At 45.0% G+C, this 13,665-nt stretch overlaps 1 protein-coding gene across 2 annotated transcripts in view; it reads right to left on the bottom strand.

Annotated features, from left to right (window-relative positions):
* LOC135200314 (regulator of nonsense transcripts 2-like) overlaps positions 1-13,665 on the bottom strand; it is a 305,608-nt gene that overhangs the window by 58,268 nt on the left and 233,675 nt on the right. For both annotated transcript variants that reach the window (XM_064228867.1, XM_064228866.1), the window contains exon 22: positions 7,249-7,510. In XM_064228867.1, the coding sequence (XP_064084937.1) occupies positions 7,249-7,510 (262 nt within the window). The remainder of the gene's footprint in view (positions 1-7,248; positions 7,511-13,665) is intronic.

Genomic DNA, 13,665 nt, shown 5'->3' with positions numbered 1-13,665 from the left:
CCAAAGAGGAAAGTACAAGGAAAACATCTCGCTAACATACAGAAGAAGAAAATTCGCGGTAATAAGCCGAGTTAGTGAGGGAGAGAGAGAGAGTTTCGTAAGAAGGAGTGCCCGTCTTGCCTGACACAGTGCCCCAGGCTATGATATATGAGCAAAAGGATCATCATTTATGATTAAATTATGATAAATAACAAAGTTCTGGTTTATTAATACCCAAAACAAATATGCATTCACAATAAGTAATCATTATTTATTAACATTGTCTTTATAAAAATACAAAGGAAAACTTTGAACGCCCATATCTCAAAAATCACAATTTGTCGAAAACTGTATTTTTCCTAACTATACAAACCTGAGGTCCTTTAACAATAGGAATATACTTTCGGCATAGCTGGAATTACGGCCGTTGAATCTTGAACAAGGTGGTTAGGCAGTAACTACCGTGGGGCAGGCTAGCCTGCCCAGATGTAAACACTCCACTTTGCCTTTCGGCCAAGGTTCAGATTAAGGGGTGGCATGAGGTGGGCATATATGTTAAAAGACCTCAGGTTTGTATAGTTAGGAAAAATACAATTTTCGACATTTGTTCCAATACATAATAAAAACCTTTCGGTCCTTTAACAATAGGAAGACTCACTGATTGGTGGGAGGAATCTGAGTGAGCCTCTAGAACTGACTGGAGTTCTGCTCACATAGGCTACTCCTCCTGGTCGTAAGAGCAAGGAGGAGTGCCCTGCTGCCTCTGACAACTTGATCGGAGTATAGGAGCTGCGTGATCAAGAGCAGACTTCTGGGCCTTTTCGAAATGAGTGAGGGATTGTGACTCATCCGAAAAAGAATACTGGCGTCGGAGACTAATGCAAAGTTCTGGGAAGGGTTTGCATTATTGTCAGTCTCCTTCCTCCCCTTGCTAGAGGAAGGAGCGGGATTGCTTCTATGATTCTGATAAGAAACATAAAAAGGATGCTTATGTATAGGCTTACCGCATCCATCATCCAACCAGCCAGTGTGAGTTCGAGTCCTATCCTCAACCCGAAGGATGAGGAATGGAGAGACGAGGCGTGGAAGGGGGAGAGCCAGTCACTCTCGCACCCTTCTTACCTCTGCAACTGCACACCATGGACGAGATGCAACTTGTCCTCTAAAGGAGCTGGGTAAGCAAACACATCTTGCAAGCATCCACCACTGGTCCAGGGAAATGAGGTTCCAAGGACCTGTGGGCAGTCCCGGAGGGAAAGAAGGATATGGTCGCGATGACCTAACCATTTTCCTCTCCGACATATTCTTTGGAGTGATGTCCAGTATCCATACTGGTCTATCCGTCTGCAGCGAAATGTCTCGTGGTCTCGTATCCCACTGCAGCGAAGTGTCTTGCGGTCTCATATCCCACTGCACCAAAGTGTCTCGCGGTCTCATATACCACTGCAGCGAAGTGTCTCGCGGTCTCGTATCCCACTGCAGCGAAGTGTCTCGCGGTATCGTATCCCGCTGCAGCGAAGTGTCTCGTGGTCTCGTACCCTACTGTGGCGAAGTCTCTTCGTCTCCGCAGTGGATAAAGATACCAACACTCCATGGTGGGTGTCGATGGTTATGGGTATCAGAACACGCTAGTAGGACGAAGTAATAACTGATCTGGAACAACAGATACAAAGCCCACAGCGTAGCTCGTGACGGTCTTGGATGCTTCGACAGCTGCCAACTAACTGCGTTCGGTTGTGTGAGTCGAGCTGTCCAAGCATCCGAGGCGTAGTTACGTGACCCTCGCCTTTTGAAGGGTTATGCCGAGAGACCATACAAATCGTCTATCTGTTGCCACCGATGCTGGAAGGCGAGATGATGATTCTCTCAAGGCATGTGCCCAACAGGCGAAAGTCAATTGCCTACTAGAGATCGAGGTCCTGATGGCAAGACAGAAGTTCTCATATTAGTTGAATCTCAACTAAGGAGAAACAACACTATGTGCCGTTGAAGACGAAGAAGATAGGTGAATGCCGACCTACGTCTTCACAGCCAAATTGAGAGAAGTAACTCTCAAGATTCTGAACGTAGAAAAGTCCCGCCGATGACACCAACCCACGAAGACGGCTTAATCCCTGTGATTTAGTGATTTACAAAGGACTGAAAACGCTAAACTGCTACGTACTTCATTGCTGTTCGGTGAGAAGTCGGAGTTGCAATGAAACGGATTTCGGTGAATGCAAACGCTGAGGTGGTGTTGTTGTAACAATACCATAAGTATCTCAAAATCGAAGCTGATAACTCCTGGGAGGTTTGCAGGGCAGTCCTGAGTTGCAGTTCAATTGAGAAGATACTATTCATCTCGGTCACAACCCGTAGAGTTAAGTGCGGTATGTGCCTACACCTCGGACAATTCCACTGATAACAGAAGCATGTCGCGAGGGCAATATACGTAGTATATTTGTAGGTTCCTGTACATAAACCTCCATCCTAAATTCTCTTCCATTCGAGGAACAAGAATAAGGACTGGAAGCTGACACCCTTCATTCTCTAATGAAGAGAGCGAAGGAGAAGTTTTCCCGAAGGAAGACTTCTATGGTGATAACAGGATACTGAAGACAATAGTTCGAGCCGAACTGGATGTTCACACCCGTTCTTCTCTATCCTGGGGTTGGCTGCCTACTGAGGCGATGGACTGTCAGGTCCATCTAGGCGTCCCAGCAGTGCTTCTCAAACACACTAGAAATTCCAGGAATTCGAGCCTTCGGCGAGATTCCCGATTATCATAGTAACAATTATCTGGGATTCTCGTCTCGCCCACTCTGGACCGTGGTTTCGCCCAAGTGTTTGCAGATAGCAGAAGACCAGAACACTCGGAGAGTGCTAGAAACTCTGAAGAATTCTAAGCACTCGGCAAAACCCCCACCGAATTCATCAGACGATCATCGGGTGGTGGTCCTCCCGATTTGCGTAGAAATCGAGGATAGGGCAAGATCCTTCCTCAATGATGGGGTCTTACATCCAGTAGGACCGGAAGGTCCCCCCAGGAACACAGTCCCTGATGTGGAATCCTACGGAGAACACTCTGCAGGATCCCTCCCCTTCCCTTCACAGCCATAGGGAGAGGGGGAAAGGGGGAGGAAGACTGGATACTCGCTTGCCTTCCCAGCGGTGCTAGCAGTCGGAGAAGCGAGTATGGGCAGCCATCACCGTACCGCTCAGAGTCTAGGAAAACGTTACCGTCTGAGAAAACGTTTTCCCAAGGAGGGTTACGAACTCGTACTGTAGGCTTAACATCTGCCGCCACCGTGACCGTCGTCTGGGTGGGGCTGAGCGAGCGAGCACCTGACAGGAGAGAGCCGATACCGTCCTCCGATGTGTCCCAGTCCTCGTCGAGGTCGAAACCTCTCAAGAGGATCGAAAGAGCTCCCCAGTCTCTGTGTGCATGGTCCAGCCAGACCGTCACGTGAACGGCGGTGATGGTAACTACGCTAAGGAGGTTGAAGGGACAGGTGAGGGAGACCTGACGCTCATACCCTGCCTACTAGCAGAACCAGTAGGCTGGGAGGACTGCAGGCGATCATCAACCCACAGTGGCAATCGAGCTGCAGGTCTGGACCAGTGGTCTTCTTGCGGAGAGACGCTGGACCAAGAACGGAGCGTCAGTCTCTTCAGGAGAGCTGCTGGCGATTGGGCTGCACTGGTCGAGCGGCTAGACCGAGAGCAGCAGCGACGGTCCCGAGCATCAGAAGAGCTGCTGCTGGTTCCCCTATCCGTCCGGTCCCGGTGGGAGCGGCAGTCAGGGGACCGGCAGAGTCCATTGTTGCGGTGGGAGCGAGGCCTGTCCTCATGGCGCGTCACGCCGCTTGGACCAACCGAGGCTGGTCCAGGCGACCGAGGGGACCACTTCCTCGCCTCAGCCCGTCCCAGTCTGGGACTGTTGAGTCAACCCTGGGTACCGGCGGCTCGCAACAAGAGCGATCGCTGGCTGGTGGGATTCACCTGGGCAACTCCCACCAGTCTTCCGCTCCATGCCGGGATCCTGGCGAACTCGGTTGCCTGGGTCTTGGCTGCACGGTCACCCGCAGGTGACCGTACACTCGGTACCTCTCGCGATCAAGAGGCCGAGACGGTACCTGGCGTCGAGGCAGAACCTCTGGCGCCAGGAGAGGAGGTACTGGTGTTAGCCGGTACCCCTCCGGTCCCCGTCATCTTCCTTGCGTAGGAGAGATGGGCCCCGTTCCCAAAGGAACAGGAGGACCAGCAGAAGCCCCAACTGTCCCACCGGAGTGGGACAGACCCTTAGAGGTCTCTGAGCGAGACTTCTTGGGGGGGAGGAGGCTACCTTCTTCTTCTTCAGCTGGGGGGCCTCGGAAGTCAAAGGGGAAGAGGCGGCAGAGGACGACAACGACACCTTCCTCTTCTTCCTGGACTTCCTCTTCGCCAGTTCCTCAGGAACACCGACAGGTCCTCCATCCAGGACGGAGTTGGGGCAGTTGCCGAAACAACACGGCCCAACTGCACCTGTCCGGAGGTACCTGCGGGAGTAGCAGTGGAGAGAATGCTTCCTCGAGGAGGGCTACGAAACTCCTACCTGGCAGGTGAAGCGTCTGCCACCCCCGAGACTGGTCGGTCGCGCGAACGCAACTGTCGTCTGGGTGGGGCTGTCTCTGAAAGAAAAGGATTAATTAAAAGAAGGCTGGATGGCCCGCCTCCACCAGTCTCTGCGAGCCTGGACCCGCGGGAACGTCACGTCAACCCTGGGCACCGGACGATCGCTGCGAGAGCGATCGCCGTTCTGGCGAGAGTCACCCGAGTGACTCCTACCATCTTCCGCTCCGTGCCTGGGTCCTTACACGGTGAGCAAACTCTGCAGTCTGGACCCTGGCTGCATGGTCACCCATAGGTGACCGTACACTCGGTAACGCTCGCAAGCGGGTGGAACCTTCGGAACAGGGAGAGGAGATACCAGCGGTGGCCGGTACCTCCATGGTTCCCATCTGCTTCCTCCCCGAGGAAGAAGAGACGGGCCCCGTTCCCGAAGGAATGGAAGGACCAGCGGAAGACCCACCTATCTCACCGGAGCAGGACAGACCCTTAGAAGTCCTGTGACGAGACTTCTTAGGGGGGGAGACCACCTTCTCTTTTACGGCAAAGCCTTAAAAGTTGAAGTGGGGGAGGCATGAAGAAATGATGATCTCAAAGAGGAGGATGGCGACACCTCTTCGGTTTCTCCTTCTGTCAGACTTCTACCATCAGGAGTAGATAACCTCACAGGGCAGTGCGAAAGCTTTGTCCAGTGACATAACTCCCGAGTAGTAGTGGTAATGAAAATGATAATCAGCAGGGGATCAGTACACACACTTGAGGATCAGTACGCAACATGCTACGAGTCATAGGTACAATTCCAAGGTTAGGATCACCAATACGAAGAGCATCCAACCAATACCGCTGAAAACACAATCACCACTAGTCTGTAAAATAAGAAAAAAATATTAAAGTAATGAGGATACTCCTCACACATCCAAGGGCGCCGCCTTCCGAAGTGAGAGGAGATCCCCCAACACCAGCACCGCACGCCCATCCTTCTACCTTCTTCCGAAAGTAAGTGAAAGGAAGAAGGAGAAGAGAAATTACCATAACAACAAAACATGGACAAACCTTGAAGTTCCCATGGTAATTCCCGAGCGTAAGCGTAATTTCCGGATGAATACATGTCCCGTTACAGGATCAATATCACTTATGTTAAATACATGTCTCATCCTCACGGTAAATACATATCTCGTCCTCATGCAGGTCTGAGCCAGTGTTAAAGGGCAAAAGACTGTAAATATGTAGAGGGGCGGTTACAAAGGCTATCACAAAAAGTGGGTTTGTATATTAATTGAAAAACCAAGGACAAACCTTTGTTTAGTATTAATATCAAACACCGTATATGCATAATTACTTAAATACAAAAAATAAACCAAAAGGATCCCACCGGGAAAAAAGGTCAACGACCAGTCAGCCGGAGCTCACAAACACACGTCTTCCTCGGAAGGCCGAAAGTAAAGTGGAGTGTTTACATCCGGGGCAGGCTAGCGGTAGTTACTGCCTAACCACCTTGTTCAATTCATTCCAGCTACACCGAAAGTATATTCCTATTGTTAAAGAACTGAAAGGTTTGTATTACATATCAGAACAACTATACTTATTGACCTTCAAAATCTATCTTCTCACTTAGTTTTAAAGCAATAAAATAACTTATAGAAAAAAAACTCATTTAATTGGAGGTCTACATCAGGTCTATATATGGTAGTAATCCCAGGTCTTAATATTAAATATCAAGGGAGGGGATAGAATTTGAAAAATGGTTATTTTTGTGATAAATCGCCCTGGCGTCACAAAACCAAAGGTCAGAGGCGAAAATCATAAGCAGTTTGGAGATGTCCCAAGTCACCTTACCAAGTGGTATGAATATCAAAGTCCTGTCCTTAAAAAATGGCATTAGCCAGCTGGCCCCCTTAGGGCAATTATTAACTGAGGACTTGCTCATAGCATAAGCCCAGTAAGTAAAACATATATGCAAAAGTACTAGGCCTAATTGAATAGAGTTACATTCAAGGACTACTCCCGGAGAATACAAATATCTGGCTTGATGATAATCTGAATTAAAAAAACAAAGAACAAGACTCATCCTGCTCAAAGGCTACAAATGCATTCCAGTGGTTGTAACACTACCAAAATCCGGTGATATAACCAGAAAATATGAACAAGCACTCAATGTTTAGTCAAGCGTGACAAGAAACAGAATGAAGTGCTTTGCTAAGTTGTTCCTAGTATTGCCATTGTGGGTCAGCACTGTATATATACACTGAACAATCGAAGCACTACCCAAAAAATTTGAATTAGGCTGCGGTACGTTGGAAACTGAAGCTATATAATTACTGGGTAAGTCCCATATACAAAATATAGAGTTTAGGCCAAAGGCCAAGCAATGGGATCTTATGAGGTCATTCAGTATTGGATAGGAAATTAAGATAAGGTAGATTTGAAAGGTGTAACAGGAAAAAAATACATTTTTAAAGGGTAACAGCATTACTTCTATGAGTGTTATTTAAAAAATTACAAGGAAAAATAAATGATGATACGAAATGAAGTGTAAAAAGCTACCTGAATAGCTCCTCTAACTTTAAATCAGAAATAAACATGCAATAAATAATACAGTGTTACACCTCACAATTCCTCCCTTTTGAGTAAAGGTTAAAGAAAAGGAAAACGAAAAACCTCATCACCGAATCGAATACTTACCATACGTTTTCTTTGCAGTCGTCTTAACATGAACTGGCACTGATATGTCTAACTGCCCCGGACGAGGTACAGCATTGGCTCGCTCTAGTATGCTCTCAGCCATCATGCGATCGAAAGCAGACATGAAATCGTTGTCCTCTTCACAATCAACATGTTTAACGTTGACCTTGACGTCAGCTTCTAGAGATGCTTCATCAATATCATTTGTGTCATCATCACCTATCTCGTCTTCTGCATCTCCTGTCAGTCCTGCCTCACCTTCCTGTGTTGCAAAGAGAGTTCAGAGATTTGTAAGTCAAATTCACAACATTAACAAAGGGATTTTGACAAAGGAAAAATCTATTTCTGGGTGAAAGCCTGTGTCACCCAGTAAAATGTCCCTTATAGCACTCATTTCAAGGTATAAATAATTGCTAAATATACCAGAGAAAAAAGCCATATGGAATGCCAGAGTTACCACCTCTGGATCGATCACCTCCATAGGGTGTCGTTATAGCAACAGGGGCGAGTGGATGCCACTATCACAGACCACCAGCCAATTAGCTCTCTCCTCTCTCAAAATCCCTCACCAGAGAGGCGCCGTTACAACGGCTACCCTCCGCTCGCCACTACTACTTCTGCCAAGGATCTACATTCCTGAATATGCACCCAAGCTTGGGCCAGCTAAAGGGTGGTGAAAGGAAAAGAGAGGGATGGGTTCACTGGGCGACACAGGCCTTCACCCAGAAATAGATTTTTCCTTTGTCAAAACCCCTTTTCTGGGATTGGCCTGTGTCGCCCAGTGAAATAGTAACAGAGAATTAGCCATACGAGCTTGGAAGATTGAGAGTAAGAACCAAAAACATTTTTATATATGAAAGGAAAAATAAAACTTTTCCTTACCATTATTATTTAATGATCCAAGTTAACAATAACAAAAAACAGGAGTAAATAGTGTATAAACATATATGGCCAAGTTCAAATCATCACCAGGAAAATCAACATAGGTAATGAAAATACAATTACATGAATAATGGACTATGTACAAATACAGGAGTGGGTTGATAAGCATCCACTGCGGTCCCAAGGCCAGCATACATTGGGATAAGGAGCTGTGTGACCTTGTAGAGGTGCAGTGGCTTAAACCTACCATAAGACTGCTTGGGGGTTATGTTGGAACCTCTGTGACCTTTTAGGAAGCAATAGGCTTATGGATGGTACAAATTAACAGCTCTGAGGGCTCACGACAGGCCTAGCAAGCCGGTGAGCTGCTATAAATTGCTCATGAACCGCACGACTTACTTCAGGACAGACCCATTGATCAAAGGATGCCCGGGCACATCCTGACTCGGAATGTTATTGGACATGGACAGGGAAATAAATCTTTGAGATTAGGAACAATTAATCTAAGTACTTTGAGAGGTAAGGAGGAGGAAGTAATCATGATGATGGAGGAAAGAAAAATAGACATTTTGGGGTTGTGTGAAACCCGTTTACCAGGAGAAGGAACAAAATTATTGCATAACAATTACCAATTATCTTACAAAGGTGGAAGAACCGCACGACAAGGAGTAGGTTTTATTGTGAGTGAAGAGCTAGCTGGAAAAATTAGTCATCTAGAATTCAAATGTGATAGGATTATTAGCATTTCCTTAAAGTTAGGAACATTTCAAGCCAGCATAATTCAGGTGTATGCACCACAGCAGGGCCGCCCTCAAGAAGAAAAGGAAGAATTCTACAGACATCTACAAGAAGTAAAAGATTCTGTCCCATATGTAGAGAATACATTAATAATTGGAGATATGAATGGACATATTGGGCAAGATAGGACAGGCATAGAGAGCATATTAGGAGCATTTAGCATTGGAGACAGAAATAGAGAAGGAGAAAACATAATTGATTTTTGCATACTAAACCAGATGTCCATTATGAACTCTTTCTATAATCATAGAGACAGCCACAAGTGGACGTGTGGACCGATGGAACTCGGCTTTAGGAGCATATACTGAAAAATCAATGATTGATATGGCAATAACAAATAACAAAAATATGGTCAGAGATGTAAAAAGCATCCCCTCTGTGTCATTCGATTCAGATCACAGGCTTCTCTTAATTAAATTAAAGATGACAAAACCCAAATCAATTAAAAGCCAAGTGAGAGAAAGATTTATTTTAGAGAATATGAGAGAAGAGGAGTGCTTAGTTAGATATCAAAATGAAATAAGTAGAGCTAAACAAACGCAACAGGAGAGCAATGACCCAAATGAAAAATGGAGACACTTTAGAATGGCTGTAGTGGGTGCTGCTAATAATACAGTGCAAAAGAAAAGAGTTCGAGGTAGGAGGAAAAAACAAACTGCTTGGTGGACCCCCATACTAAAGGCCGCTGTTGCAAACAAAATGAAACTCTTCAGAAAATGGATGAAAACTTTGAATTTGGAAGATCACAATAACTATAAAGAAGCGTCGAGAGAAACGGAAAGAATAAAAGCTCAAACAAAAAGAGAAACATGGGAAAGAATAGGAGAAGATCTGGGAAATGATCTCCAAGGTACCAGAAAACTCATATATAGCACTGCCAAAAACTATAGAAAGGGAAGCCAACCACCCACTTATGTAATCAAAGACCCTATGGATGGGACAATTTTAACCGAACCCCGAGAAATTGAATTAGGATGGAAACATCACTTTGAAACACTACTAAACAACGGAAACAATGACCTTGAAGAGCATGTAGAATTTGATGTGGTTGGGGAGCAGAACCTGACATAACAACACTGGAGTTAAAAAATGCTCTCAAGAGGATGAGAAATGGTAAGGCCCCTGGAGTGGATACAATACCTGCAGAGCTCCTTAAAAACATGGGGGAGGATGGAGTAATCTGGCTACTAGAGCTAATCGACATAGTACTCTGGAATGGGCAAATGCCACCTGAAGACTGGAGAAGAGATCTAATATGCCCAATCTATAAGAAAGGTGACAAGACAAATTGCAGCAATTATAGAGGAATATCCCTAATGTCACATGCTTTTAAAGTATATGAAAGAATACTTGAAACTAGATTGAGAGGATATGTTGAACCAAAGCTGGGTGAATGGCAAAACGGTTTTCGACCAGGAAGAGGGACAACTGATATGATTTTCTCCCTCAAGATGATATTTGAGAAGAGCTGGGAATGGGACAGGGATAGATATATTGCTTTTATAGATCTAGAAAAGGCTTTTGATAGAGTACCAAGAATGAAAATATGGGATGCCCTAAAAGACCCTTACTATGGAATCCCTGAGAAACTTATAAGAGCAATTTATAACACCTATCAAAAACATCAGATCCAGATAAAAATAAATCAAAAGAATGAAGACTGGTTTGAAATAAAATCAGGAGTAAGACAGGGCAGCGGTCCTTTCGCCACTTCTTTTTATATTGTTCTTAGATAAATGTATGAGGGAACTAGGTGAGGATGAAGCTGCAGATATGACCATCAACCTTATGTATGCAGATGACCATGCAATGATAGCCCTCAGCGCAGAATCTCTCTAAGAAAACGTCAACAAATGGAACGCGATCTTAACAGCTAATGGCATGCGGATCAACAAGAATAAGAAAGAGATCATGCACCTATCACGAACACCAAGTAACGTAAATGTAGAATTAGAAGGTCAGACATTGAAACGGTGTAGAAATTTCAAATACTTAGGAGTAGAGTTTAGTGACCAAAACGATTCAAAACTGGAAATAACTACCCGAATACAGAAATTCAGTAACAATCTGTATCTGCTCTACCCACTAATGAAAGACAGAAATATACCTCGCAAAGTGAAAACCATAATATACCTCTCTATTTTAAGACCAATATTGACTTATGGCCATGAATCATGGACATTAACATCAAGAACTAGAAGCCAACTTCAAGCAGCTGAAATGAAAGCCCTAAGACTCATAAAAGGTGTAACAAGACTAGATAGGCTACGAAATGAAGACATTAGAAGAGAACTGGGAGTGGAGGGGATACTAGATTTTGTGGAGAGAGGACAGCTTAGATGGTTTGGACACACCAAAAGAATGGAGGAGGAGCGATATCCTATAAGGTTTTTGGAATGGACACCGGAAGGAAGGAGACCGGTAGGAAGACCAAAAATGAGATGGCTACAAAACATAGAGAGAGGAGTAGAGAGGAGAGGCTCTAGTTTGCGGGAAGTTGATGAGATGAGGCTCTATGATGATCGCCAAGAATGGAGACTGTTCCTGAAGCAGGACAACTGACAGGCCTGGAGGCCTATCTGGCGTCTGGTGAGAAAGGTGAGAAAGTTGATAAGCAATCCAGTCCGTTACAAAAAGGCTAAAAGAGAGGGAACACAAGCGAGGCAGGTAGGTGAAAGGGAGTACCAAAAGGTAATTAATGGCAAAATCACTGATAATTAATAATATACAACATCACAAAATACATAATCAGGCTGTATCAGGTAAGACAACATTCCCTACAGCCACTGCAGAAATTTAAGGGCCTCCAGAGACTTTAGATAGAGGCGTTTAAATACTGTTGGAGATTTCCAACCCATGTACTTTTTGAGATCATCAAAGTTCATATGATGAAAATAATTAACTGAGGTAGCCACTGCTCGGATACCATGGACCTGAGGAACTGAATTCGAATTAGCTTGTTTAATAAAATAAAGAATTTATTGTCTGATGCCTTTCAAGGAAATGGTTCCACCTTTCTCTCTAATAAAAAGAGGACCTGAAGACCTATTAGAAGTCCTGTCAAGATAAGACTTTAATGTAATAACTGGACATAATGATGGGTCCTGTGGAAGAGGAACAATCTTCCATGGAGACCATCTGTTTTGAGGGTCTTCATTCTTTGCCAAGAATTTCAGATCCGGAGAAAGCAGAACTTCTCCTGACGGAGGAAATCAATATGATTTGGTTCTTTAGAGAGAGCCGACAGTTCTGATATTCTAGCAACTGAGGCCAGGCTCAGTAAAAATAATGTTTTCCTGAGAAGGGTAATATATGAGCACGATTCATTATCAGTATCTGAAGCTAACTTGAGTACTTCATTTAAAAACCAGGAGACCGTATGAGGTCGGTTTACTGGTCTCAGACGAGCACATGCTCTAGGGATAGACGAGAAGTACGAATCTGTTAAATAAATATTAAAGCCAGACTGAAATATCTTCCTCAAGGCGGATTTAATCGTAGTAATGGTACTAGCGGCTAGACCTTTTTCGAACAGAGTTCTAAAAAATGAAATTGCCAGATTCGTAGTAATTGTCTGAGCATCTGATTCTTTTAGAAAGATGGTTAACTTCCTCACTGCTGAATCATACTGCCGGAGTGTCGATTCTCTTTTGTCTGATTCCACAAACAATGTGTTTAGCGGATCAATATTAGCATCTTTCTGTGCCGCAAACTTCATGAAGTCCATAAAGTTAGGGCATTCAGAACTCTTAAGGAAGCTGACACAGTCTGAGTTTGTACCACCTGAGTCAACTTTGGGTTGGGAATCCTTCTGGGCCGAAGTTTCAACTCTAGTAGAAGAGGAAACCAATTGCTCTTCGGCCAGTTGGGTGCTACCAATGCTATCTGCCCTTTGAAAGATCTGAGTTTGTGTAGAACTTTCATCAAAAGGTTTATTGGCGGAAACAGGTAAATCTTCTGCCAATTGTTCCAGTCTATGGAGATCGCATCTGTGGCATGAGCTAGAGGATCCAAATTGGGAGCCACATAACAAGGAAATTTGTGGTTGGACTCCGTGGCGAACAGGTCCACCTGAAGGCCCGGCATCTGTAGCAAATCCAATTGAATGACTTTGCGTCCAAGGACCACACTGATTCCAGCGGAGTTGTCCTGGACAGTGAATCCGCAATGACATTCCTTACACCTGCCAGGTGAGTAGCTGACAGGTGCCAATGATGTTTCATTGCCAACGAGAAGATCGCTATCATCACGTAATTTATGTGGCTTGACTTGGAGCCTCCTCTGTTTAGGCAGTGAACTATCACTGCACTGTCCAAGACTAGTCTGATATGAATATTCCTGGCTGGAGCTACTCTTTTCAGGGTCAGGAAAATGGCCATTGCTTCCAGGATGTTGATATGAAACTGGCGGAATACCGTCGACCATGTTCCTTGAACCTTCTTGTGCTGAGAATAGGCACCCCCATCCGCTCAGAGAGGCGTCCGTGTGGACTACTAGAGACGGCGGGGGAAATTGGAGTGGAACTGACTTGGAAAGACTCCTGATTGTTGTCCATGGACGTAGTCTTTTCCTTAGTATCAGCGGAATCAAGGAAATTTTGTCTCTGAATCTGCTGTTGGCTCTTTTCCGCCATACCCGGTTGATGTCCTTCAGTCTTGCTTTCAACAAGAGATCTGTTAGTGCAGCAAACTGAAGTGAGCCCAATACTCTTTCTTGGGTACGACAAGAAGCCCGTCT

Source organism: Macrobrachium nipponense, chromosome 26, assembly GCF_015104395.2.
Source record: "Macrobrachium nipponense isolate FS-2020 chromosome 26, ASM1510439v2, whole genome shotgun sequence".
In the NCBI taxonomy this organism is placed as follows: Eukaryota; Metazoa; Arthropoda; class Malacostraca; order Decapoda; family Palaemonidae; genus Macrobrachium; species Macrobrachium nipponense.
The sequence above is the reverse complement of the archived record's forward strand: the minus strand, read 5'-3'. Positions and strand labels throughout refer to the sequence as shown.